Here is a 27,172-nt window from a genome sequence, read left to right as displayed (position 1 = left end):
AAAAGTGGAAAGAAGATTTCGACATGTGAAGAAAATGCAATGATAAGAAATATACATCACTCAAATCTACTTGAGTGAAACAAAAAAAGCTGTTATAGATATGCTCTGGAACGAAGCCCAATAGAACATAAACCAGACCCTCTCACTGATTATGTGATACTGTAGACATTTGTAGAAGTTTTGGGCATTTTTTTCTTTCAGGAATTATTTGCTATATATAGTAAGATCAATTAAGTTAACTCCAAATAGTAGCCTATACAGAGAACAATCTATTAAATTAAAATTAGGGAAGCTAGTTACAAAACTTTACTTTACATATAGTATCAAAAATAAAAATAATTCCCAGTTTCACATACCTTGTAAATCGACTACAACATCTCTATGATTAGAAAACTCATAAGAAAAATGGCCATAGGCCAAGCCATATTCTGTGGCTTTGTATTCTGTTTTCACCACTTTCGTATTATTTGACAATTTTACGAATTCTCCCAGTATGTAAGGTTCCACACTGATACATCCCTTTATTGTCTTGTCCTCTAAAATCTGAAAAATAGCAATGGGAAACATTACAGCATAATGGTAAAGGCCATTGTCTTTGGACTTGGGTAAATCTTGGTTTGAACCTAGGCTCTGCCACTTTGCTCCTCTGAGCTTCAATTTCATCATGGGTAAAGTGGTATAATTATAACTACCTTTTAGGCTTGTTGAAGGGATTATGCAAGGAAACGCATGTAAAATGCTTAACATGGCATGTGGTATGTCATAGAACTTAAATTTATTATTATTCACATATTAAACTGCTCACTTAAGATTTAGGCCATGAGGTGACCTGTCCTGGAGGCTAGGTTACCAGGACATGAAGTTAGATCATGCTCTGGGACTCTAGGTTGAAATATCAGTTTAAGTGTTTCTATGCTACTTTGTGGAGTTGTTTCAAAGGTTAGAGTTAAGGTTTGTAAACTGCCTGGCACAGTGAGTGACATAAAGAAGGTATGAAATGGATGATAATTATTACGATTAGGAAAAGATGGGTCTAAAAATGTCTCTGGCCAATGAAAAAATTATTGCAAGTATGAATGCACTAAGGATCTAATATATTCAGGGTAGCAAGGCATTCTTGATCCAAAGAAGAGAAAACTCAATGGGAATATTTGCCTTTATCTATTGAAAGGGATATGTTAGTGAAGAGAGACTGGTCTTCATGGTCCCAGGAGGGAGAGCTGTAATCCATGGACGGAAGTTAGAGAAGGATAGATTTGGGCCAAGTCTAAGAACTTTCTAACAATTAGGATTATTTGAAAGTGAAAGGGGAACAATTATTTTTTCTTGCTGAAAATATGTAAGCTTTGACTTAGTAACCACTTGGTTGCAAGGGGTGAGGCCAACAGACATAAAACGGGATTTATGCATCATGTTGAGGAGATAGTTTGTACTAGATACAATCTTTAGGGTTCTTTCTCTCTTGGAAGGTACAGGGACAACACACAAGGATAGTTTGCTAAAAATGCTAGCCTGACTATGTGGAACCAGATACTCAGATTAACTCATATTCAAGTGTGATTTGGAAGATGCAAATGATGTGTTCAGGATAATCTTACCAGTAATATTGTGGATGGGATGTAGAATATCTGCGTGGGAATGTTTTGTTCATAGAGTCTCTTGTTAAATTCTGTCACATAGTGCTGTGCGGTCATCTGCCGCTCTACATCAGTGAAGTGGTGCCAGAGCCCCTTCTGCTCCTTATAGTCTTTCCCAACATACCTAGGAATGAAGAAAATCCACACAACAAAATGCGAAAGTGCTCTCTTACTTGCTATGGAGTAAGAGAGAGGAGATCAAAGACATATGCAAGAATGCTCGAAAGATCTCTTTTTCTGCCTTAGACAGTGAATATTAATTATTTTGACTTATCTCAAGATTCAAATAATTTTGTAAGAGCTACTTGAACAATGGAACTCACTCATTCTAGCTGACCCAGAAAGATATTGGTTATAAAGGGAAAGTGTCGCTTAATGTAGAAGTTCTCCAGACCTCTGGTAAGACAAGGGGGTAGCAAAGTATACTGGAATGCACATGGATTCTGGAGTCAAGATCTTCCACTCCCTGCAGTGTGGCCTTATATAGTCAGTTCATCAATCTGAAGCCTTCCTCTATCCCTTCCTTTTATGATTACTTCATATCTATAAATACTTATTATCCATCAACACCTCTTATGTGCATAACACTGTGCTAGTCTTGAGTGACTCGAAGAAAGTGTGAGACATGATTTGTATATTTCAAGAGCTAATAGACAGTTGGTGTGGGAAGATACAAGGCAGTAAATGATTACATGCGGAAAGAAGCAAAACAGTGCTGCACTTTACTGTAGTTTATACTTGCTGTAAACTGGTGTGAATTTGTGAGTAATTTCACATGTGCCCAGAGTGACCACCAAAAATCAAGGGGAATTGCTTGAGTCATAGACTTCAACCAGGGTAAACTCTCTCCAGAAATTTCTGAATCCTATATAATAATGGAACTTAAGGAGGCTGGGGTTTTGGCCATTCAGACTCCTGAAGACCAGAAAGGAAATCTGACAGGGCAGGCTGCAGTATGGCCTCAGAAGGCAGCCTGCAGAGGAGCAGTTGTTGTAATAGAGATGCTATATCAGTGCTTTAGGCAGTTCTGCTATGGAGAGAACCCAAGACCTACAGAGGGTTTGAACTAATTCAGAATTCTGTTGACTGATGCCAGAGGTGTGCACAAGAGAGTGAACCTGTGAGTACTGGCTACTGGAGCATTTCCTGAACATTCTGCCAGAAGACCTCCAGTCCTAGTTATGGGATCATCAATCTGAGAACAGAGGCCCGTATCTTCTCTCATCTGATACCATTTTTTTTCTGGGGTCATTTTTCTTCAGTAAGGATTTGTTCATGGTAAACTGCCATGGTCATTTTTTCTTTTAAGCTGCAAATGTCTTTATTTTGCCTTCCTCCATAAAAGAGAGTTGTACTAAGTATATGACTTCCATTGTCTCTGACTTCCATTGTTGCTACGAAGAAACCAGCTGTAGGTCAAATTAATATTTCTGTGTAGGTAATACGTCTTTTTTCTTTGACTGATTTTAAAATGGTTTCTTTGTCCTTAGTGCTTTTGGCTGCCCGCCTTCTTCCCTTCCTGCTTCCTTCCAGTTTCTTTCCTCCGTTCCCTTCCGTTCTTATGATTCATTGTGATTTCTGTATTTCAAGATTAGTGTATTTTGGCAATTCTGAAAAATTACCAGAAAGTATCTGTTCAAATATTGCTTTTGCTCTCTTTCTGTTATTTTCTTCTGACCAGAAATACATTGAACTCTCTCACTCCATTCTTTACGTCTCTTATCCTCAACTTATTTCTTATCTCAGGTCCTCCTATGGTGTACTCTGGTGTATCAGGGCTGCTGTCACAACATGCCACCAACTGGGTGGCTTGAATAACAGAAATTGATTTTCTCAGAGTTCTGAAGCCTATAGTGGTCTAAGATCAAAGTTCCAGCGGGGCCATCATCCTGCTGAAGGCTCTAAGGAAGAATCTGTTTCAGGCTCTCTCCCAGCTTCTGGCAGTTCTTTACTATGAGGCAACATAACTACAGTCTTCACATGGCATTCTCTCTGTGTCTGTGTCTATCTCCAAATTTCCTCTTTTTATAAGGATATCAGTCATATTGGATCAGGGGCCCACCCTACTCCAGTATCACTTCATCTTAACTTCACCAATTACATCTGCAATCCCTCTATTTCCAAATAAGATCGTAGTCTGAAGTACTCAGAACTTCAATATTGAGTTTTGGGAGACACAATTTAAGCCTCAGCACCTGCCCCTACTGCTTAGATATGTGATTTTGGGCAATTCCTTAACATCTCTGTGACTCAGTTCCCTCATCTGTAAAGTAACAATAATAACAGTATCTACCTTCAGAGGGTTTTGTAAAGATTAATTGAATTAGCATATAAATCACTTAAAACAGGGCCTGGCACATGTTTACCATAATAATGATAATAATCAATAATCTTTTCAAGAAATGTACTTCCACTGCTTACAGAGTCACTTGATTTCTCTATTTCTATTTATTTCTTACACTATTTGGATTTGAGCAAATAATAAGGCCAACTTTAAATGAAAAGTCATGGCTTTATAGGTCTTTTAAAATATACAAATGATATAAAATTATGTCTTAAACCCAGTGAAGACCACCTGTGGTTACTAATTTTTCAGGTGAGTTTTTGTTTAAAAATTTTATTAAGAACTAAGGCCAAATCAAAAACTTTCCAGGCATTTACTTCACTGGGGCAGGGTTTTTAGAGATACCATTTATCCTGGGGATGTAGCATTCCTGATTCCCTGCTGTGTATGAGTGGTATCTGAACTCATCCCCTTCTGCGTATAGCTTTTGTCACTGGCTGCACCCTCACTCCACCCCTGCCCCAAACTCCTATGCGGGATCCATAAAGGGTTCAGCAATCACTTAGATCCCTGAACAGGCTTCATCTCTGGCCTCAGGATTTTCCTGCCTTTTTTCAGGCTCACCTATTTACTTAAAAGTGTGCTTTTCATAATTTACCCTTTTTGCCAGCATTTTTAGTGAGTATTGAAGGCTCTCTGGCCTGCCATATGACCAGGAACTTTATTTTTCTTATCAGTACACTATGGCCAATAATGTTTCCCTGATGGATTTGAGGTCCTGTAGCTAAAACATCCAGCAAAACAGCTGATATAACGTGGGTCCTCAGTATATGGTAACTGTTGTTCATTAATTAATAATGAAAAGAAAGACGTGTAGAAATCTGAAAATATATTTTGGCTAAGTTTTTCAACCCCTACAAAGTCTCATGTAGGGCAAGGTTAGCTCATCTTACATTAGTATACAAATGTTTTTAAGTAATACCTCCCCAGAATTTCTTCTTGATGAAGATGATGAACCCAAAAAGCATTTCTTTGTCTGCCTTTTTTCTTCACAGTCAAGTAGTCCCCCAAATAGACAGCAGTTTCCTGGGCTGTCCACAATTCAGATTTTTTTGAATATTTTAACAAAAGAGCAGCTAGAAAAAAAAAGATGAAAATGAATCTTATTTTCAAAAGGACGTTACAATTCATGAATAAAGCTGATGCGACACAGGTCTTACACCAGCTCACCTGAAATCTTCACTGTTTTATACATTTTTCTCTAATTTTCATCTCTTCTATGACAACTACAGTATTAAAAAGTTAGTGAGAAATAATAAAAAGGTAACACTTTATAAATTACAATGATAATGGCCTTTGAGTCACAAAATCCCTTACTTGTGATGAAAAGAGATGAAGATAAGCATGAAGATTCTATATGAAAGTAGTGGAAAATAAAGGAATTTTAAAATCAGAAAGTCCCAGAGACCATTTTAGGACAAGTGACACGTGCTTGCAACTTACTATTATTACCTGGGGATCCCAAATAATAGAAGCTACTACTGATGGCAGATCACATGAATAGAAATAAACTAGATAATTTTACCTAATAGGCTCCCGGCAGCTCTGGGAATCCTAGCACTATATATTCAAGTGCACCCTAATTTTCTTTTCATTGTTTTAGGTTGAGAAGGTTTGGAAATTATTTGAGAAAATGTAGCTATTGTAAAAACATGTGAACTCAACTGAAAAAAGGAAAAGATAGAGGAAAAAGTAGGGGCAGTCTCCACCTTAAAGAAAGGAAGAACAGTGCTAAGTAAGAAAGTATCTCTTTGAGGAGAAAGACCACATGAATCCTAAGGAAGGAGTACAACACTTTGGTTGGAATTAAAATGAAGTAAACAAAAGACCTGTGTCTAGATTGTGAAAATAGATAAATGAATGGGACATGTGGGAGAGAAAAATACTTAAAGCAAGATAAACTGACAGTTCTGGGAAGGGGTTGCCTACAGACTGGGTGAGATGGTGACTAGGGTTGGGTGACTCAGTTAGAGAAGGTAGATGGAAATGGAAGGTGAGTTGTCTGTCCACACACAGGACGGGTGATGAATTGAGAGAAGAAAAGAGGAAGGGAATCATTGTTTTGTTTCTGCCATTTTGGGCCTTGCTTCCTCGAATGTATTTCATCCACAAATTAGCAAACAATAACAAATAACAAGAAAGCAGTTACCTCATTGTAAGAAATGTGATTCCAAAATTGCAGAATCTCACAGTAAGTAAGAAAACCCTATTGCTGGAAATTTTTGCTTTTTTTTTGGTGACAATGTGATGTGTGTTTTAGTTGGACTTCAAGGTGGCAGGCAAAACATTAGAATACTTTGAAGCAGAAGCTCTCAACAGTGGCTTTAAGCAGAATCACCAGAGAGCTCATAAGAAATAACGATCCTGGGTCCAACTCCAGACCCATTAGATGGAAATCTCTGGGGTGATGCATTGGAAGTTTTTAAAAGCTCCCCAGAAGATTCTCATGTGGCGCCAGGGTTGAGAACTACTATTTAGTAACCAGTGCTTAGCAATCCATGTAGTTTGTTTCTTCTACGATGTGCTTCACAATCTTTTTTTAATCATTCAAATCATTTTTCTGTATAGTAGGAGGGCATTTTGATGTGATTCCTGGGCTAAGAGAAGAATCTCCTTCTGTCTTCCTCCCGGCTTGTCTACCACTTTTAAGCTGTGTTAGACATTGACTACTAGGTGGCTCCAGCCCAGGCTTCCTGCATTGGGCAGTGACATTGGGCTGTTCCTTAAGCAAGAAGTAGCTGCTGATTGCAACAGTAGGGTACTGTAGTCTGGAAGTTTTTATTCCCCCTAAATTCACATGTTGAAGTTCTAACACACAAGGTGATGGTGTCGGGTGTTGGAGCCTTTGGGAGGTGATTAGGTCCTGTGGGGTAGATTCCTCATAGATGGGATGAGTGCCCTCATAATAGAGACCTCAGAGAAACCCTTCCCCCTTCCACTATGTGAGGACACAGAGGAAAAGCGCTGTCAATGAACCAGAAAGCAGTACCTTCATCCTGGACTTCCAGGCTCCAGAATTATGAGGAATAAATTTCTGTTGTTCATATGCTACCCAGTTGATGGCATTTTGTTATAGCATCATGAATGCGAGACAAGGACGCACTTGACCAACCAATTGGCTGGCAAGAAACCACTTAGGTAGACAGGTGTAAAAAGTCCCTGCCCAATAGAAAGATGATATTTAACTAGGTCAAACCATGTCCCCATAGAATTCTAATGGGGATAGATAGAGAAAAATAAGTTGGTTGGTAAAAAGAGTCAAAGGAGAAGATAGATGCTGAGCAGATAATATGGCATCCAGCCTGTTAAAATCACCTGATTGGTAATGAGAATCAGTGAAGAAGATAGATGCTGAGTGGATGAGACGGCCTCCAGAGCTGTTTTCAACCCTTAGTGATGGTTGTGCCGGAGTCCTCTGAGTTTCCTGTCTCCCTCACTGCCTTCTGTGTCCTTAGAGCAAACCTCCAGTATGCAAGGTAGCCTGAGCAAGCCTCTTTACAACCATTAAGGTCCATCACAGAGAGTGAGGGAGACCCCTGAAGCATACATTTCTCTGTGAACTCACAAAGCATACCAGGGGTCTATTCCTTTCATGAGCTTTAAATGATCTACATACCAAGCTCTTCAGAGCACCCAAACATAGCTGCTTCCTGAGGGGGGACCTACTGAAAAGTTTGTACTTACTATGTGCTCGGTGGAGTTGGCTGGGCTTAAAAATCCCCGTATTCTCTAGTCTCTGAAACAGCCAATCATGCCTCACTCCTGCCAAGAGCTTTTCAAAGTCATCAGGTTGCAAGGTGCGAGCCTCAAGGATCTCTTGCCTTGTCTTTCCCAGCAATGAAACCCAAGAACTCCCACTGGAATTCAGATAGGACCAAGGACTGTCCCCCTCAGAAGAACCGCTGGAAAACACAGGTGAGTTCAGCCACCACGCTGAGGATGAACTGGAGTTCTGGCTGCAATTTGGCACGTTTCCAGGCTCATTTCCTTCCTCTGTGGTAGTGCAGTCCTCGCTGAGGACAGGGAAGAGGATGTTACTGCTTACAGAGGAATTGGGGGTCTCAGCCCTCTGACCAGGCAGCTCTCTCAGAGTGCACAGTCTATGAGAGCCATGCCCATTTGTACAGGGGACATCCGTGCTGTCAAGCAGTTGCCCCTCCTCATCCACCGTGGAGGCATCAGGGTCGATGCCCTGCTCTGCAACTGAACCACCACTTTTTCTGGAGTCAGAATTTTGAACAGGCCGATTAGGGGTGAAGGAGCTATATGGCAGCGTGGAAATGTTTCCCGGAGAATTGTGCATGACCCTGTGAAAGTCTAAGGGTACATCTTCCGTGCTTTCTGCTGTTTCTCCTTCTGGGTCAACCCAGGAGGGACTAGCTTTAACTGTAGGGCCTGTGCCTCTTTTACCGATTTCTTCTCCCTGCTCTTTCTCCTGCCTGTCTTTCGCATCACAGTTGGTTTCTGGAAACTCATCAATTATTTCAAAGGCTTCTTCATCTTGGACTGAAGGATGTGTGCCCATATTCTTGGGCCTACCAGAATCAGAAGACCAAGAAGCAGAACCATATGAGGGTCTGGAGTGAGCAGAAGTATTTCTGGGTGCCATATTTCTGACTTCCTGGATACCTTCTGGAGCTCCTTCTAGAAGCCCTGCACCAGGGGCCAAGAAAGTACCTGGGATATTATGAGGAGGGAAGGGTGTCAAGGGCAACTGTTCATGTGGCTGATTTTGAGAAGGCTCTGCATTGTCATCTTTGGGTTCCTGAAGAAAGAGATCCTGAAGCTCTGAACACAACGAATGCACAGCTCTGCCTTCCCTGTCATTCTCTAGCTCCTCAGACAAGGCAGTGGAACACTGAGTGTCCACCAGATATTCTTTGCCAGGCTCTTTTCTGGCTGATCTGTCATCAACATGATAATTCACTTCCTCCCAGCTTGCAGAGGAACTAAACCCTGATAAGTTGCTCCAAGCACTGGAGCTCTGGCTGCCACTCAGAGACTTGTTGGAAACAGCTCCCCCACCATTGCTGTAGTCCGATGGCTCAGTCTCAGTCTCTACATCTTGATCCAACGAGACTCGAAATACGTCAGAATGGGTCCAGTTTCTCCTTCCTCCCCTTCTGAGTTCCCTCTGAACATTCTTAGCCATTAGAGAGGAAGATATTCCTGTGTCTCTTTGACAATGTGGCTTTTCTTGAGTAGTACTCACAGTATCTATGTTTTTTGTTTCTGTTTTTAGAGCAGTGATACAGACTCCTGTTTTTGCACCTTTCTGTTCATTTTTGTTGTTTCCACAATCACTTTCAAATACTTCACACACCGAAGTATGGTGCTGTGAATGGGTGTCAAGGAGTTTTTGGAAATCCACTTGCCCATGCAAGATAAGTTTATCCAACCTGCACTTGAAACTCTCTGGAACATAAGATCTGTCATCTAAATTTGAGAAGCTTTGAACTTGTAAATGTTCCTTCACCTGGGCAATCATAGACATAATTTCTTGAGACAGGGCTTCTCTGTCCTGACTTCTGGAGGAAGTGCTGAAATTGTACAGCTTCCCCATCGCTTCCTTACAGAGCTGAATTGCTGCATGGACTGTCCCTGTCTCCCCATGGAGCCTTCTGTGCACTGTGGTGAGACCAAAAGCAGCTTTGACAAAGCTGTGAAGCTCCTGTTTTCCAGTAACAGGCTCATCATCTCTCTTGGTGAGAAGGCCAATCTCAAAGGCCTCTTTGGCTTCACACAGATAAAAGTTTTTCATTTCTGGAGGACAGTCATTTGAACTACTATATGACAATAAGCACGTGCCACGGATATTCTGGGAAAAATACCGAATACCAAATCAGATGTTGAATTAAAAACTGGAAGTGAATCAGGACAAACTTTTCATTTCTGGAAGACAGTCATTTGAAATATTATAGAAAAATGAACACATGCCACAAACATTCTAAGGAAAACATACAGCAAACATTGAGTTAAGGACCCGAGGTCTTTTTGGTGAATCAGAAGAAGGGATGGGGATGTAAGCGATTGGCTGACATGAAGGGGTAAGAAATTAGCTTCAATTACCATCCTATTTTATTTCTGATACATTTTGATTAAAGACGATAGACTTGTGTTTGTTGCTGTTGTTAGTTTTAACAGAGTCCATCCATGGAAATGGATATAAGTTTCTCTATGCAAATAAGGATGCTATATATAAATACATCATTCATTTAATAGTTAAAACAATAGGGCATTGGTATCCAAATGCATCTGTGCATTTGAATCACCTGGGCAATATTCCAAAATTAAAGATTTTTGGATACCAACCCCAGAGATTTGCATTTAGTGGATCTAGGGTAGAGCTCAGAAATGTGTAGCCTTTCTTTGTTTCTTATTTTTTCTTTCTTTCTTTCTTTCCTTTTTTCCTTTTTTTTTTTTTTTTCTTTTTTTAAGATAGGGTCTTGCTCTGTTACCCAGGTTGGAGTGCAGTGGTGCAATCTCAGCTCACTGCAAACTCAACCTGCCAGGCTCACATGATCCTCCCACCTCAGCCTCCCTGGTACCTGGGACTATAGGCGTGAACCACCACACCTGGGCAATTTTTATTTTTTAAATTTTTGTAGACATGAAATCTCACCATGTTGCTCAGGCCAGTCTTGAAATTTTGGGCTCAAGTCATCCTCCTACCTTGGCCTCCCAAAGTGTTGGGATTACAGGTGTGAGCCACCATGCCTGGCTGGAATACATATTTTGAGAAGGTTCCTCAGGTGATTTTGATGTGCACTCAGGCTTGGGAACCACTGCTTCACAACAGACAACATTCTATCCTTGGGCTGAATTAATTTAGCTCCTAGCAGGCTGTCAAAACTCCGACAGATAAAATTTTTCCACATGTGGTGTGGAGTCTTATCACAATTGCCACTGATGAGACACAAAGACTATTTGAAGGTTAAACCTTTCCCTTCTCACTGATTACATCGGAAAGCACCCTGGGGAGAGGTCCTGTAGGGGTTTGAGGAAGGGCCACACTCTGTTTACCACAGCTGTGAGCACGAAGAGTGGCGTGTAGGCACTGAAGGCAGCTGCCAGCTTGCAGGCTTCTGCGGCGGACAGCACATGGTGGTCAAACTCCTTCAGCAGGCTCTGTGAGAAAACAGGAGGCTAAGTGGAATGGTGATAATTATCAATAAGCAAAAAACAGGCTATGAAATGGTTTTGCTTTTCTTTCATGATTTCAAGGGACTCCTCACCACAACCCATTCAGAACAGTGTCAATAAAGAGTAAGTAGGTCTAAAGACCACAAGGTGTTGACTTTGCTTTTTCCCAGCAGCCACACACCTGTGCAATAATTTGGGTGAGCTTCTTTGGAAGATGGTGGCAGTTCTTTGTTCAAAGGAACCTGCAAATTTTGCAGCCAGATTGATTGATTTCTGCACTGCTCTTGGCCAAGAGTCCTTTAATTGATGATTTCACAGCAATTAGGATTCATTTATTAATTCTATAAATATGTACAAAGTACCTCCCCATGCCAGGGCCTGTTCTAGACACAGGAGACAGCAGGCAGTGAGCCCGCAAGGAGCTTACTTTCTGTTGTGGGGGAGGGATCAGTCAATATACAAAACAAGTGAAGTGTATAGTATTTGAGATGATGACAAGTGTTCTGGAGAGAAAATAAATGGAGAAGGGGTTAGGGAGGTCCAGGATGGGAGGGAAGTTTGCAATTTTAAACAGTCATCAAGGATAACTTCAGTGAACAAGGGTCATGATCCTCCTGTTTTGGTCAAACAGAAAAAGCAACATCTTAGATTCAGATTACCATCAGCAAGCTGTATGTGTTCTTTTGCTACATTAATTAGTATTGAGCATAGTTACCATTGTGATTGGGGTCTTTAATAAAAATGGCAATATAGATGATAATAAACACTCCATTTCAGCACAGTGTGAAGAGCAGCAGAACATCCTTGCCACTTCTCTGGGCTGGTCAGAGACCTGCGCTCAGCTCCCAGTTCTCTCTCTTACTGGTTGTGTAAACTGCAGAGGTTAGTTAGTTTCTCTGCACTGCATTTTATTTTCCTCTAAAATGGAGTGACACAATTTGCTCTACCCTCCTCATAGGGTTTTATGTGGAGATATATACACTTTTTTGAGTTGTAAAGTGATATATAAAAATTAGCAGTCATTATTATCAAGGACAAGAGCCTGGAACAAGGGACTGATGCTCTCATTTAAACAGATGGTGATTATAAAATTTTAAAATTATTACCCCTTTATCATCAAGATGGCCCAAGTTTGGAAACTGAATTTTGTGATACTCGGAAAGAAGTGAGGCTCAAAATAATTTTGTTGATATTCATTCATTCATTCATTCATTCAGCAGTAACTTTCTGAGCACCCTCTGTGTGTCTGGTACAGTGCTGAGCGCTGGGATAATAAAGCCAAAAAGGACCCCCCAGGACTCCTCCCCAGTATTTCTCCCATCTGTCTAGCAGGGGCAGCACTGAGCTCCCTGCCTCCCAATCTCCTGAGAAAGACACCCACTAATCACCCACCAATGACACCATTGACAGTTTTACAGATGATGCCACTCAGTGTTATGATAATTACCAAATTAATTTGTGGATTGTTTTTAAACTTTTCATAATCATTCTTGCTCATGGAAACAAAGATGTCTGCCAGTATACCTAATGACGTGGAGAGGCCCTGTAAGAAAAACACAAACAAGACACAGATTGGGAATTCACAGTGGATTACTGCTCTCACTTCATGGCCTAAAGGCAATGGTTATCCCTCCATATGAATGATTTGCCTATTGTTATTTTATTACTATGACACTGGAGATACTATTTTTAAAAGTCAACATATAATAATTGTACATGTTTATGGGATACAGTGTGACATTTTGACATATGCATACATTGTGTAATAATACTCTGACTTGGAGATACTTTTAAATTGGCTGCCACAAAGCTTGAAAGATCAACACATCCTAGGGCACGTGGGCCTAATGTAAACACAGCTACTTCTCAGCTGGGTTTCACTGGGTGATCAATACTAACTTGTCCCTACTGCTAGACCTGAATAACTGGCCCAAGGAAGAGTTCACATCACAGTCTGTATTGTAAAAGAATCATAGACAGCAATTGCTTACACAGATCAGGGAAATGTAATAACTGGATGCTTCAGATAATCAGATTATTCCCACAGAATTCCAGAAAATGAAAATGTCAAGTAGGATTGACATATACTACTTGATGCTACATAAACAATTGAAGTCTTCGCCCACTCAACTCAAGAAAAATGATTTTACGTATAAGCAACTTGGCCATCTCAACTTTGCTATGCAATCAAGTAAAGGCTAAATATATAATAAAACAGATAAATGAATGGACCAGTAGAGATAAATATATAAATGGACAGTTAGAAATGATTATAAAAACACCATCTATGCCCCAAGAGTTTAGCTGTGAGTGAGTATGAAGTAAGATACAGAAGGAAGTTACTAACTGTACCTGGTCCTATGCTCATGAAAAATAAATAAAAATAGGAGAGATGAAATTGATACATGAGAAATGGAATTGTATCATAAAGAGATAATCATCCAAAGACAAATGCAGGACAGGAGAAAAATAAGCACTAGACAAACCACCTTTTTATCCGGCTGAGGAAGTGCCAAATATCCTACGATGGAGGCCCATATTAACTCTGCTGCTTCGTACCACATCCCTGAAAAAAAAAGAGGGGCAGGGAGAGGGACAGGGGAGGAACAGCTGGTATCTGTGCTCTTGTATGAGAGAATACCTTTGAAAACTAATACAGAAACAAGACTCATTAGATCCTGTTAGGAAAACTCAGGCTTAGATTAGATTGACACAGTAATGTTTTTCCAACTGTAATAGCGACAATTTTTCCATTTCACTGGGAAATAGAATTATTATATATTTGTATATATAATATGTATAATATATGTAGTTTTCTCAGTATTTTTACAAAAATAATAATTGCCACCTCCTGTTAAAATTTCTCAAACCCTTATTTTGCATTCTAAAGTATATTAGCATTCTATAAACTTAAAAAATTCATGAATACCTTAAGGAATGAACGAATACAGTGTCACGGTGGGTATAGTATAAGGTGTCACCATATTACACGGAGTCCTGCTGAACTGAGTCAGGTGTGAGAAATAACACTGGGAACCCTACAGTTAACATCACAATATACAACCGTGAACCTCTCTAACAAAGCTTACTAGAAAAAAAAATTATTAATATTTGGGACACTCCTAGGATCTTAAATGCCATTCTGTTTTCGATGAGGTAACTAAGGCAAGTGGAAATTAACAATTTTAGCCAGATAAAAGAAGAAAATTCCACAGTGAAACCATGCAGCCAGGCTTTGTAAATGAGCCTTGAGAAACGCAAGTGTTAGATGATGGTACCTAGCTTTTGCAGAATCTGCCCTCTGATCTGTATACAGACCGACTGCACCAGGACCTTGTCACTTTCATTTCTGTACAGCCAGGTACCTAAAAGAAAAGAGGAAAAATTCCCTTGAATTATCAGAGATACAGCCTTGTAAATTAAAACTATTTTCACAGAAGTCTTCATGAGCACATGTGACATCATTTTGAGAGACAATCTCGTCTCTACATTTAAAATCAGGTCCAAACTTCTTGCTGTAGCCTCAGGCTCTGCAGGAACTGACTCCTGTCTGGTCTCCAGTCCCCCCACTTACTCTCTGTCCACTCTAGCTTTATTTTGCCTCCTTGTAATAGGACTGGCCTCTTGCTTCATGGCAGCTGCACTTACCACTAGCCCTGCTTGGGATCCTCTTTCCTCTGGCTTCTTAAGAGGCCAGATCCTCCTTCTTCAGGTCTCAGTTTCAGTGCTTTTCCTCAAAGGCCTCCAAAGATTAATTTTTCTACACTGTTACCCCCACTGTCTTATGGTTGCTTTGCAGAGGGTGAGGTGGATCCCATCTGAGGAAAATTTGTTTGGATGTCAAAACTGATGACTCCACACGTGTACCAAGAGGGTATGAGAAGATTTATTGCTCACATAATGAGGCTTTCTAGGGTAAGTCAGGCTGGCACCCAAGCTGCTCCTTTGACTCAGGCAGGAAGTGGTGAGTGGCTTTGCTTTTCACTGTGACTGGGGTGTGGGGCCGGGTAAAGGTTCCTGTAAGCTGGGTTTGGGTGTGTGGATGAAAGGGCTTTTTGTTGTTTGTTTTAATCAGCCTGTCCAGTGTGAGACAAAAGTAAAAATGGCTGTGGCTTGAAAACTGTCAGTGGTCAAATATCAAAAATAGAGGCAGACTCTTTACTGCCCCCTCACTATTCTCTGTCACATCAGATAATATTTTTTTCTTCCTAGCTTTGAATCCGTGTGTATGTGTGCGTGTGTGTGCGCATGATGGCAAGAGTGTATATTGTAGTTTAGTGATGGTGGCCACAAGTGAGGGGTGCGTGGTTAATATTTGGATTCCAAACTATCTCCCCATTAGAAATGTCCACAAGTGTCAAGGAGTTTGAGGCCTCACATCCAAGCATGCTGAGTTTAAAAGTCCAGTGGAAACTTCTCAACTTATTGATAAACTTGCTAACTTAAATGCCCAGAAATTCAGACACGATATCCAAAGGCTTAAGTTATTTGTTACCCAATTATTAGGACTTGCTTCCTTTCATGTATAATTAAATATTGAAAGAAAATCCATTTGGAAACAAGTTTTATTAAAGTTCTTATGTACCAAAAATCAAATCCATTTTCTGAACCATTTAAATCGATAAAGCCAAAGCAGACTCTTCTGAACTTACAGGCTTTTATTTCCAATCACAATTTTGTTTAAAAGCTGCTATCGAACCTTTATAAGGCCCACAGAGTTACCTGCCTTGACAGTGACCGTCCATTAGATAACATACTCTGTAAGGAAGCAGGCCAATAGTAGATTCCTTGTCTTTGTTTTTTGTTGTTGTTGTTGTTAACTTAGAGAAAACAGACACACAGAGATGGAAGCTGCTTGATCAAAGCTTCTTCATTCATCAGTGGCAGAGCCAGTCCCAGATAGCTCTGAAAACATCTAATGTATAGTAACTATTAAGTCACTAAGTTGTTATTAAATGAGTGCTCTGTTTGGGGCTGAGGTAAAGGTCATTGTGAAGATATGAAAGTACTCACCCGTTGCTCCATTGTTGCTTATTAGACTGCTCAGAATATACTCCGCTTTTAAAAGTTTTCCTGAAAAGCAGCAACCAAATGCCACATGATTAGCTGTGAAAATGCACTTAACAATTACAAGTCGTTCATGCTCTAAGATGAATATATTGCAGCAGGAACTGTAACCTCCCCTGGAAACATTCCATTTTATAATTTAAAATCAATAACGACATCATCTATAAAACTGAGAAAAAAAGATGAAGTTTTTAGAAGTTGGTGAGGTGGGAAGTTGGACAGTATCTAAAATGGCTATTAGATTCATACGTATGTGATAATTCTTCACATAGAGCAAGGCTTGTGGAGTAGAAGCAAACTTTTGTAACAGGCTGTGCCACCTCCCTGTGAAAGCTATACTTCAAGAAGTGCAATGGAGTTACCCATGGACAGGAACTAGTTATGGAATTATCGGGAAGGAATTTGGAGGTGGGGAGTGAGGAGATTCTCAAGTGTTTACTTATTTTGTTACTACCACATAGGAAGGGCCTATTCTATGGACACCTGTTGGAAGCACAATTGTTTATCCTTTTAACCAAACATTCCTTTTTCCAGGTGCCTCTAAGCCCTACATGATCTGGCTTCCATGACTTCTTTGACCTCACCTCTAACTTCTTGTTCCTTCCTTCTCAGCCCTCTACTTCAGTCACAGTGGCTTCCTTATCATCCCTTGAGTAGACCAAGCTCATTACCACATCAGAGTTTTTGTATTTACAATTTTTTCAGTGTGTAATGCTTTCATCCCAAATATCTGCAAGGCGTCCTCTCTTCTTCTTCAGGTCCTTGCTCAAATGTCACTGTCTCTGAAGGCTTCCCCTGACCATCTTATTTTAAATTACATACATAGACATATGCTCTGGCTGTGGTAGACTGTATTTCCAAAAAGACCACACCAATATATTCCATTCTTCACGCTTATTTGCAACGATGACCTGGTCATTTTTCCATCAAGAAGTGGAATCTAGAGTTTATTTCCCCTCATCAAGAACACAACTGGCCCTGTGACCTGTTTTAACCAATGGAATGTGGCAGAAATCTGGGCGTTAAGGGATCTATAAATTTTACCTTTCCTTCTTGGAACTTAGCCCAATGCTCTGAGGAAGCTGAGGCTGCCACATGGAGAGGCCCAAGCAGAGGAGAGCTGAGGACCTCCCCTGAAGCCTCCGCTGGGCTCTTAGCTGGCAGCCAGTACCAAATGCCTACTGTGTGGGTGAGACCGTGACAGACCTTCTAGCTATCCCAGCTTCCAGCTGACAGTAGTTATAACAATCGTCCAAACTACAAATTATGAGACTGAATAAATTATTACTGTTTTAAGCCACTAAGCCATGGAGTGGCTTGTAACATAGCAATAGAGAAATCACACACTTAAAAGTGGAGTACTACTATAACAAAAATTTTGGAGACTTGAAGGGTGTTGAGACAAAAGGCAGTGAAAAAATTGTTCCTGGAAGTTTGAGAAAGGGAACAGACATTATACGTGCTGTAAAGTTTGGCAACATGGTCTCCAGGAGTAATGTGGACTGTAGCAAAATGTAACCAGTGGACTTGGTGTCTAGCTAAGGAGATACCCAGGAAGGATATTGAAAGTGGCAAAGTGTATGTCTTTTAGTTACCCAAGATAAAGTACAGGAAGAAAGCGATAACCTAAAGAAGAAACTACAGTAGTTGCCTCTGTCCCCTGTTTCCTTTTCTGCAGTTTCAGTTACCAGCAGTCAACAGCAGTCCAAAAATATTAAACAGAAAATTCCAGGAATAAACAATTCATAAGTTTTAAATTGCGTGCCGTTCTGAGTAGCATGATGAAATCTCATCCTGCCTGGGACATGAACCATCCATTTTTCCAGCAGATCCATGCTATCTACGATGACCACTCATTAGTCACTTAGCAGCCCTCTCCATTATCAGATGAACTGTCTGTTGGGTAATGCAGTGCTTGTGTCCAAGTCACCCTTATTTTACTTAACAGTGGCCCCAAAGGGCAGGAGTAGTGATGCTGGCAATTTGAATATGCCAAAGAGAAGCTGTAAAGTGCTTTCTTTAAGTAAGAAGGTGAAAATTCTCAATGTAATAAGGAAGGAAAAAATTCATATGCCAAGGTTGCTAAGGTCTATGGTAAGGATGCATCCTCTATCCAAAAATGGTGAAGAAGGAAAAAGAGATTTGTGCTAGTTTTGCTGTCACATCTCAAACTGTGAAAGTATGGCTACAGTGTGTGATAGGTGCTTAGTTAAGATGGAAAAGGCATTAAATTGGTGGGTAGAAGACATAAGCAGAAATGTGTCTTGATTAATGGCAATCGGGCTTGGGCATCTACTGGGGTCTTGGAACGTATCCCTCATGAATAAGGGGGGACTACTGTATTCCATTTTAAAGCAAGATTTAGAGAAAGTAGACACGGCCCAGGATAGTCTTTCCAGACAGCAAGAGATTCTGAAGATAAATTTAAAATATTAAAACCTGGGGAAAAGGTCAAATTCAGGGCACTGGCAGTAAAATGTGACCTTAGGGTCAAGATCAAACCAAGGGCATGGCTGTAAAACACTTTAAGACCTCAGACCCTCTGACCAAGCAAAAGAGCTTCTAAGAATCTTAAGGGTGCTGTCCTGTATCCCTTTGGTTTGCAGCCCAAAGTAGCATTCAAAGATAAACGTAGGCATTTTTTCCCCCTAATTTAATATGTTAAAAAGTTAGAAAGCATTTAAAGGAATTTTATCAGCTTGATTTAAGAAGGGCAGAGATAGTTCAAAATGAAAAGAGACACATCTGGGAGTCAAACTTTCTATAGGCATGGAGCAGGCTGAGATGTTTTCACAAAAAATATTTTATAGGCCAGGCACAGTGGTTCATGCCTATAATCCCAGCACTTCGGGAGACCGAGGTGGGTGGATCACCTGAGGTCAGGAGTTCGAGACCAGCCTGACCAATATGGTGAAACCCCATCTCTACTAAAAATACAAAAAGTAGCCAGGCATGGTGGCGTGCACCTGTAGTCTCAGCTACTGGGGAGGCTGAGACAGGAGAATTGCTTGAATCCAGGAGGTGTAGGTTGCAGTGGGCTGAGATCTCACCATTGTACTCCAGCCTACATGACAGTCTCTCTACGTATGTATGTGTATATGTGTATATGTATGTGGACAAGGAAGGATGATTCAGAGGACAAATCCAAGAGCTGAGGAGAACCATTCTCAAAGAGAAAAAGTGAGCCCTAATCCAGAAATAATTCTTGTCCCCACATCAGGAAGACTTGGGATATATGCCTGGCTAGATTTTAGATTAATATGAACTGTGACTGCTGCATGACTCATTTTCCCCGCTTTTGCACAGAAGCGCCTATTGAAATTATCTTTTCCTGAATCCCCGTTGCATGTCAGTTGTGTTGGAAGATAGATAACTCGTCTTTTAGTTCACAAGTCTCTGCATCCCCAGAAGTACCTGAGAAGCTTTGTTTGTCCCTAAACGTACTTCAGAGGATAAGATCTTAAGTTTTGAACCTGAACCCTTAATGGCACGAGGCTTTGAGGGAGGAGTGAGTGTATTTTGCACATGAGAGAGATGTGTATTGTTGTAGCCAGATCATGAACTATGATGAAATTATTTTAGGCCAGTAAATGTGGGGAGTGGCTTGTTGCAAAGCAAATGATCACAAAACACTGTCACCACTTCTCACCTTCTCTGCTTTATTTTTCTTTGTCATTTATTGCCATAAGACACACTGTATATTTTAATTATTTCCTCATTGCCTAGGTCTCCCCAGTAGAGAGTGAATTCTAAGACAGTAGGAGGTTTTGTCTGTTTTGTTCACTGTCCTGTCCCATGTACCTCTAACAATGCTTGGAACAGGGCAAATACTCAATAGATATTTGTCATTCATCCAAATACATGTTTGAATTGTGCCAGGGATTGTGCTAAGAGCTGGAGACGAAATGATGAACAAGACAGAGCCCCTGTCTTCAAGGTAATAATAGTAATAATAACAACAATAACAGCTACCATTTATTAAGTGTTTACTATGTGATGGACATTGTTCTAAATTATATATAAGCACTCTATTGTCTTCATTTCACAAATAAAGAAATGGGCCTTACAGAAGATAAGTATCATCACCAAAAGATATGAACCAAGGCAGCCTGCCATGAAAGTCCAAACTCTCCAGTGCTAAACTGCTTCCCAGAGATACCACTATTTCAGATGAGTTGTCCACCATGATATTTTTGTGGGGGACCATTTTCAGCCATGCAGGATATAATTTTCTTTCTTCACATTCTCTTTCTGTCATCAGAGGAGGGAACATACAGCATGAAATAATATCTGCAGGTTTTAGAGTTTCTCATCTTCTCTCCTTCCCTTACCAATTTTTAAAGTTACTGTCCTCCCTCCCTTTCTCTCTACTTCTTTCCTTTCATCCTTCCTTTCCTCCTTCTTTCCCTTCTGCCTTTCTTTCTCTTTTCTTCCCTCCCTCCCTTTCTAATTTCCTCTCTGTTTTAAAACGCCATTGTTTTGCTATTTTTTATTCTTTATAGTTCTATCTTCTCCCCCAACTTGAACCACTTGAAGACAATGAACCATATCTTGATCATCTTTATAACTATCCTAAAGGTCTAATGCAATTGTTGGCACATAGCAGGCTTTCCACGTATATTTGGCCAAAAAAAGAAAGACAGAGAAAGAGAGAATAAAAGAAAATTAGTGTCTGAAATCATGGTTTACAGTCGAATTAAATTTATTCACATCAATATGTTTAAAAAGAGAGATATCAAATGAAATACCTAAATGAATAAATTTTATCAAAGCAATCTCTATTTTTAAAAGATATATTTCTAATTAGGTTTTGTTGCTAACTAAGAATGGGCATTTAAAAAATACTGACTTTGTATTTACCAACCTTGCTTAATTTCTTAATTCTAACAATTAATCTGTGGATTTCTTGGAGTATTCTGTGTGCAGCCATATTGTCTACAGATAATACCGTTTTTGTTTTTTCATTTCTAGCCTTTATACTTTTTATTTCCTTTCATTTTCTTATTGCCTTGAGAGAACTTCCAGGAAGGTGTCAAATAGAGGCAGTAATGAGGTACTTTTTTTTCTCAACCTGACTTTAAAAGGAATTCTTATAATTTTTCATCATTGGTTTTGCTGGAGGCTTTCAGTTACTTCCTTTGATCAGTTTAAGAAAACTCCCGGCCATTACTGCAGGAAAAGGTCCCGCAGAGCTGAGCAGTCAAGATGTGTGACTTCACTGAAGACCAGACCGCAGAGGTCAAGGAGGTCTTCCAGCTGTTTGACCGAACAGGTGATGGCAAGATCCTGTACAGCCAGTGTGGGGACATGATGAGGGCCCTGGGCCAGAACCCTACCAACCCCGAGGTGCTCAAGGTCCTGGGGAACCCCAAGAGTGATGAGATGAACGTGAAGGTGCTGGACTTTGAGCACTTTCTGCCCATGCTGCAGACAGTGGCCAAGAACAAGGACCAGGGCACCTATGAGGATTATGTCAAAGGACTTCGGGTGTTTGACAAGGAAGGAAATGGCACCGTCATGGGTGCTGAAATCCGGCATGTTCTTGTCACACTGGGTGAGAAGATGACAGAGGAAGAAGTAGAGATGCTGGTGGCAGGGCACGAGGACAGCAATGGTTGTATCAACTATGAAGCGTTTGTGAGGCATATCCTGTCGGGGTGACAGGCCCATGGGGCGGAGCTCGTCCGCATGGTGCTGAATGGCTGAGGACCCTCCCAGTCTCCCGACTCCATGCCTTTCCCTGTGTGAATTTTGTATCTAGCCTGAAGTTTCCCTAGGCTCTCTTGTCTCAGCACCTTTCCCATCTTGTCTCTTGGATGATGTTTGCCGTCAGCATTCACCAAATAAACTTGCTCTCTGGGCAAAAAAAAAAAAAAAAAAAAAAAAAAAAAAAAAAAAAAAAAAATTCCCTCCTATGCAGGGAGGAACTTACCATTTTTCAGCTCCAACTTATCATCTTTCAGTTCCAATTCACCCTTCAATACCTGCTTTGTGATCATGCGGATGGATCTGGTAAGCATTTCTCCTTTGCCAGCTAGCAAGATGGTGAGGATGGTAAGCCTTGTCATCGTGGGTGTGGAAGGATGCTGCATGGCAAGGGTGCTTCTCATCCTGACTTGATGTGCTCCTCTGGCCAGGCCACTGTGGGTACCACTTCCTCAATGCCCGACTCCTACAGCACAGGCTTTCATAGATTTCCCTGTGCCTGACTCCTGCAACACTGGTGACTTCTGTAGCATGTCTCCTCAGTGTGCAGCGGTCAGTCGAACCCAGCACTCAGTCCTCTCAGCTGACTTTACAGTGAAGTGCTGTCAGTTAGGCTCCTGTGGTGACCAGTTTCCCCTGGCACTCTGTAAAGGCAGCTTTGTGGTGAGTTCTAAGGCACAGCGCCTCCCCGTGGACGGTTTCCCCCAACACTCAGAAGGTGGGTTTCCAGTGAGTTCTGCCAGCATGGAACCTTGGTGACTTCTCTGCCATGCAGCGAGCCATGTCTGTACCTTCTCCAGCAAGGTCTTGATCTCAGCCATGGTGTGTGTATGAGGGCCAGGGGCTCTTTTTTAGGTGTTCTATCTGAGTCCAAGGAATAGTGGCTATACCTTATAACTGCTATCTTGCACTGAGTTCTTTAGAGTTCTCTTTACTTTTCACTAGCCAAACTCTCATTACTCTAATCCCCTGAAATAGTAATTCTTTGTATCAAATTTTCCTTGTTCAAATTACTGTGTGGTTTCTGTTACCTGATTACATTTCTATCCCTAGTTTGCATTTTTAACCTAAGTTGGTTGAAAATTTTATTAACTTTAAAAAATCTATTTAGGTGAATGCATACTTTTTCTTCTTTATTCTGTGCATGTGGTGCACTAAATGAATAGATTAAAAATATTTAACTATCAGCCAGGCACGGAGACTCGTGCCTATAATCCCAGGACTTTGGGAAGCTGAGGCAGGAAGATAGCTTGAGCCCAGGAATTCAAGACCAACCTGGGCAACATAGAGAGACCTCATCTCTACAGAAAATAAAAAAGTTAGCTGGGCATGGTGGCACGTGCCTGTAGTCCCAGCTGCTTGGGAGGCTAAAGTGGGAGGACTGCTTGGGCTTGGAAGGTTGAGGCTGCAGTGACCCATGATTGCACCACTGCACTCTGGCCTGGGTAACAGAGTGAGATCGTGTCCCCTACCCCTCCAAAAAAAAAAAAAACACAACAAAATAAAACCCACTATCCTTATATATCTGGAATAAACCTTCCTTGATTGTAATGCATTATTAATTTAATATAATGTTGGTCAATTTGGTAATATTTTAAGATTTTTTGCACCTTATTAATTATATAAGTGATATTGCCATATAATTTCCTTTTATTTTAGGGGGGCGGAGCAAGATGGCCGAATAGGAACAGCTCCAGTCTCCAACTCCCAGCGCGAGCGACACAGAAGACCGGAGATTTCTGCATTTTCAACTGAGGTACTGGGTTCATCTCACTGGGGAGTGCCAGACGATCGGTGCTGGTCAGCTGCTGCAGCCCGACCAGCGAGAGCTGAAGCAGGGCGAGGCATTGCCTCACCTGGAAAGCGCAAGGGGGAAGGGAATCCCTTTTCCTAGCCAGGGGAACTGAGACACACAACACCTGGAAAATCGGGTAACTCCCACCCCAATACTGCGCTTTAAGCAGACAGGCACACCAGGAGATCATATCCCACACCTGGCCGGGAGGGTCCCACACCCACGGAGCCTCCCTCATTGCTAGCACAGCAGTCTGTGATCTACCAGCAAGGCAGCAGCGAGGCTGGGGGAGGGGCGCCTGCCATTGCTGAGGCTTAAGTAGGTAAACAAAGCTGCTGGGAAGCTCGAACTGGGTGGAGCTCACAGCAGCTCAAGGAAACCTGCCTGTCTCTGTAGACTCCACCTCTGGGGACAGGGCACAGTAAATAATAACAAACGCAGCAGCTCTGCAGACGCAAACGACTCTGTCTGACAGCTTTGAAGAGAGCAGTGGATCTCCCAACACGGAGGTTGAGATCTGAGAAGGGACAGACTCCCTGCTCAAGTGGGTCCCTGACCCCTGAGTAGCCTAACTGGGAGACATCCCCCACTAGGGGCAGTCTGACACCCCACACCTCACAGGGTGGAGTACACCCCTGAGAGGAAGATTCCAAAGCAAGAATCAGACAGGTACACTCGCTGTTCAGAAATATTCTATCTTCTGCAGCCTCTGCTGCTGATACCCAGGCAAACAGGGTCTGGAGTGGACCTCAAGCAATCTCCTACAGCTACAACCTACAGCTGAGGGTCCTGACTGTTAGAAGGAAAGCTATCAAACAGGAAGGACACCTACACCAAAACCCCATCAGTACATCACCATCATCAAAGACCAGAGGCAGATAAAACCACAAAGATGGGGAAAAAGCAGGGCAGAAAAGCTGGAAATTCAAAAAATAAGAGCGCATCTCCCCCGGCAAAGGAGCGCAGCTCATCGCCAGCAACGGATCAAAGCTGGACGGAGAATGACTTCGACGAGATGAGAGAAGAAGGCTTCAGTCCATCAAATTTCTCAGAGCTAAAGGAGGAATTACGTACCCAGCGCAAAGAAACTAAAAATCTTGAAAAAAAAGTGGAAGAATTGATGGCTAGAGTAATTAATGCAGAGAAGCTCACAAACGAAATGAAAGAGACGAAAACCATGGCACGAGAAATACGTGACAAATGCACAAGCTTCAGTAACCGTCTCGATCAACTGGAAGAAAGAATGTCAGCGATGGAGGATCAAATGAATGAAATGAAGCGAGAAGAGAAACCAAAAGAAAAAAGAAGAAAAAGAAATGAACAAAGCCTGCAAGAAGTATGGGATTATGTAAAAAGACCAAATCTACGTCTGATTGGGGTGCCTGAAAGTGAGGGGGAAAATGGAACCAAGTTGGAAAACACTCTTCAGGATATCATCCAGGAGAACTTCCCCAACCTAGTAGGGCAGGCCAACATTCAAATCCAGGAAATACAGAGAACGCCACAAAGATACTCCTCGAGAAGAGCAACTCCAAGACACATAATTGCCAGATTCACCAAAGTTGAAATGAAGGAAAAAATCTTAAGGGCAGCCAGAGAGAAAGGTCAGGTTACCCACAAAGGGAAGCCCATCAGACTAAGAGCAGATCTCTCGGCAGAAACTCTTCAAGCCAGAAGAGAGTGGGGGCCAATATTCAACATTCTTAAAGAAAAGAATTTTAAACCCAGAATTTTATATCCAGCCAAACTAAGTTTCATAAGTGAAGGAGAAATAAAATCCTTTACAGATAAGCAAATGCTTAGAGATTTTGTCACCACTAGGCCTGCCTTACAAGAGACCCTGAAGGAAGCACTAAACATGGAAAGGAACAACCGGTACCAGCCATTGCAAAAACATGCCAAAATGTAAAGACCATCAAGGCTTGGAAGAAACTGCATCAACTAACGAGCAAAATAACCAGTTAATATCATAATGGCAGGATCAAGTTCACACATAACAATCTTAACCTTAAATGTAAATGGACTAAATGCTCCAATTAAAAGACACAGACTGGCAAACTGGATAAAGAGTCAAGACCCATCAGTCTGCTGTATTCAGGAGACCCATCTCACACGCAGAGACATACATAGGCTCAAAATAAAGGGATGGAGGAAGATTTACCAAGCAAATGGAGAACACAAAAAAGCGGGGGTTGCAATACTAGTCTCTGATAAAACAGACTTTAAACCATCAAAGATCAAAAGAGACAAAGAAGGCCATTACATAATGGTAAAGGGATCAATTCAACAGGAAGAGCTAACTATCCTAAATATATATGCACCCAATACAGGAGCACCCAGATTCATAAAGCAAGTCCTTAGAGACTTACAAAGAGACTTAGACTCCCATACAATAATAATGGGAGACCTCAACACTCCACTGTCAACATTAGACAGATCAACGAGACAGAAAGTTAACAAGGATATCCAGGAATTGAACTCATCTCTGCAGCAAGCAGACCTAATAGACATCTATAGAACTCTCCACCCCAAATCAACAGAATATACATTCTTCTCAGCACCACATCGTACTTACTCCAAAATTGACCACGTAATTGGAAGTAAAGCACTCCTCAGCAAATGTACAAGAACAGAAATTATAACAAACTGTCTCTCAGACCACAGTGCAATCAAATTAGAACTCAGGACTAAGAAACTCAATCAAAACTGCTCAACTACATGGAAACTGAACAACCTGCTCCTGAATGACTACTGGGTACATAACGAAATGAAGGCAGAAATAAAGATGTTCTTTGAAACCAATGAGAACAAAGATACAACATACCAGAATCTCTGGGACACATTTAAAGCAGTGTGTAGAGGGAAATTTATAGCACTAAATGCCCACAAGAGAAAGCAGGAAAGATCTAAAATTGACACTCTAACATCGCAATTAAAAGAACTAGAGAAGCAAGAGCAAACACATTCGAAAGCTAGCAGAAGGCAAGAAATAACTAAGATCAGAGCAGAACTGAAGGAGATAGAGACACAAAAAACCCTCCAAAAAATCAATGAATCCAGGAGTTGGTTTTTTGAAAAGATCAACAAAATTGACAGACCACTAGCAAGACTAATAAAGAAGAAAAGAGAGAAGAATCAAATTGACGCAATTAAAAATGATAAAGGGGATATCACCACCGACCCCACAGAAATACAAACTACCATCAGAGAATACTATAAACACCTCTACGCAAATAAACTGGAAAATCTAGAAGAAATGGATAATTTCCTGGACACTTACACTCTTCCAAGACTAAACCAGGAAGAAGTTGAATCCCTGAATAGACCAATAACAGGCTCTGAAATTGAGGCAATAATTAATAGCCTACCAACCAAAAAAAGTCCAGGACCAGATGGATTCACAGCTGAATTCTACCAGAGGTACAAGGAGGAGCTGGTACCATTCCTTCTGAAACTATTCCAATCAATAGAAAAAGAGGG

At 41.1% G+C, this 27,172-nt stretch overlaps 2 protein-coding genes across 16 annotated transcripts in view; one reads left to right on the top strand and one right to left on the bottom strand.

The window, feature by feature from the left end:
• Positions 1-27,172, bottom strand: part of ALPK1 (alpha kinase 1) — a 140,474-nt gene that overhangs the window by 1,564 nt on the left and 111,738 nt on the right. For all 15 annotated transcript variants that reach the window (XM_037990986.2, XM_037990999.2, XM_037991007.2 and 12 more), the window contains 9 exons: positions 16,138-16,197; positions 14,403-14,489; positions 13,614-13,690; positions 12,572-12,667; positions 11,005-11,109; positions 7,666-9,799; positions 4,904-5,057; positions 1,599-1,761; positions 357-543 (listed from right to left, as the gene is read on the bottom strand). In XM_037990986.2, coding sequence (XP_037846914.2) covers positions 357-543; positions 1,599-1,761; positions 4,904-5,057; positions 7,666-9,799; positions 11,005-11,109; positions 12,572-12,667; positions 13,614-13,690; positions 14,403-14,489; positions 16,138-16,197 — 3,063 coding nt within the window. The remainder of the gene's footprint in view (positions 1-356; positions 544-1,598; positions 1,762-4,903; positions 5,058-7,665; positions 9,800-11,004; positions 11,110-12,571; positions 12,668-13,613; positions 13,691-14,402; positions 14,490-16,137; positions 16,198-27,172) is intronic.
• LOC103236132 (myosin light polypeptide 6) lies at positions 21,354-22,044 on the top strand. The gene has a single exon (XM_007999570.3). The coding sequence runs from the start codon at positions 21,397-21,399 to the stop codon at positions 21,850-21,852; it is 456 nt and encodes a 151-aa protein (XP_007997761.3). The 5' UTR covers positions 21,354-21,396; the 3' UTR covers positions 21,853-22,044.

This window comes from Chlorocebus sabaeus, chromosome 7 (assembly GCF_047675955.1).
Source record: "Chlorocebus sabaeus isolate Y175 chromosome 7, mChlSab1.0.hap1, whole genome shotgun sequence".
In the NCBI taxonomy this organism is placed as follows: Eukaryota; Metazoa; Chordata; class Mammalia; order Primates; family Cercopithecidae; genus Chlorocebus; species Chlorocebus sabaeus.
The sequence above is the reverse complement of the archived record's forward strand: the minus strand, read 5'-3'. Positions and strand labels throughout refer to the sequence as shown.

Coding starts and splice junctions, on each gene's coding strand:
- LOC103236132 (XM_007999570.3), top strand. CDS start 21,397: ATGTGTGACTTCACTGAAGACCAGACCGCAGAGGTCAAGGAGGTCTTC.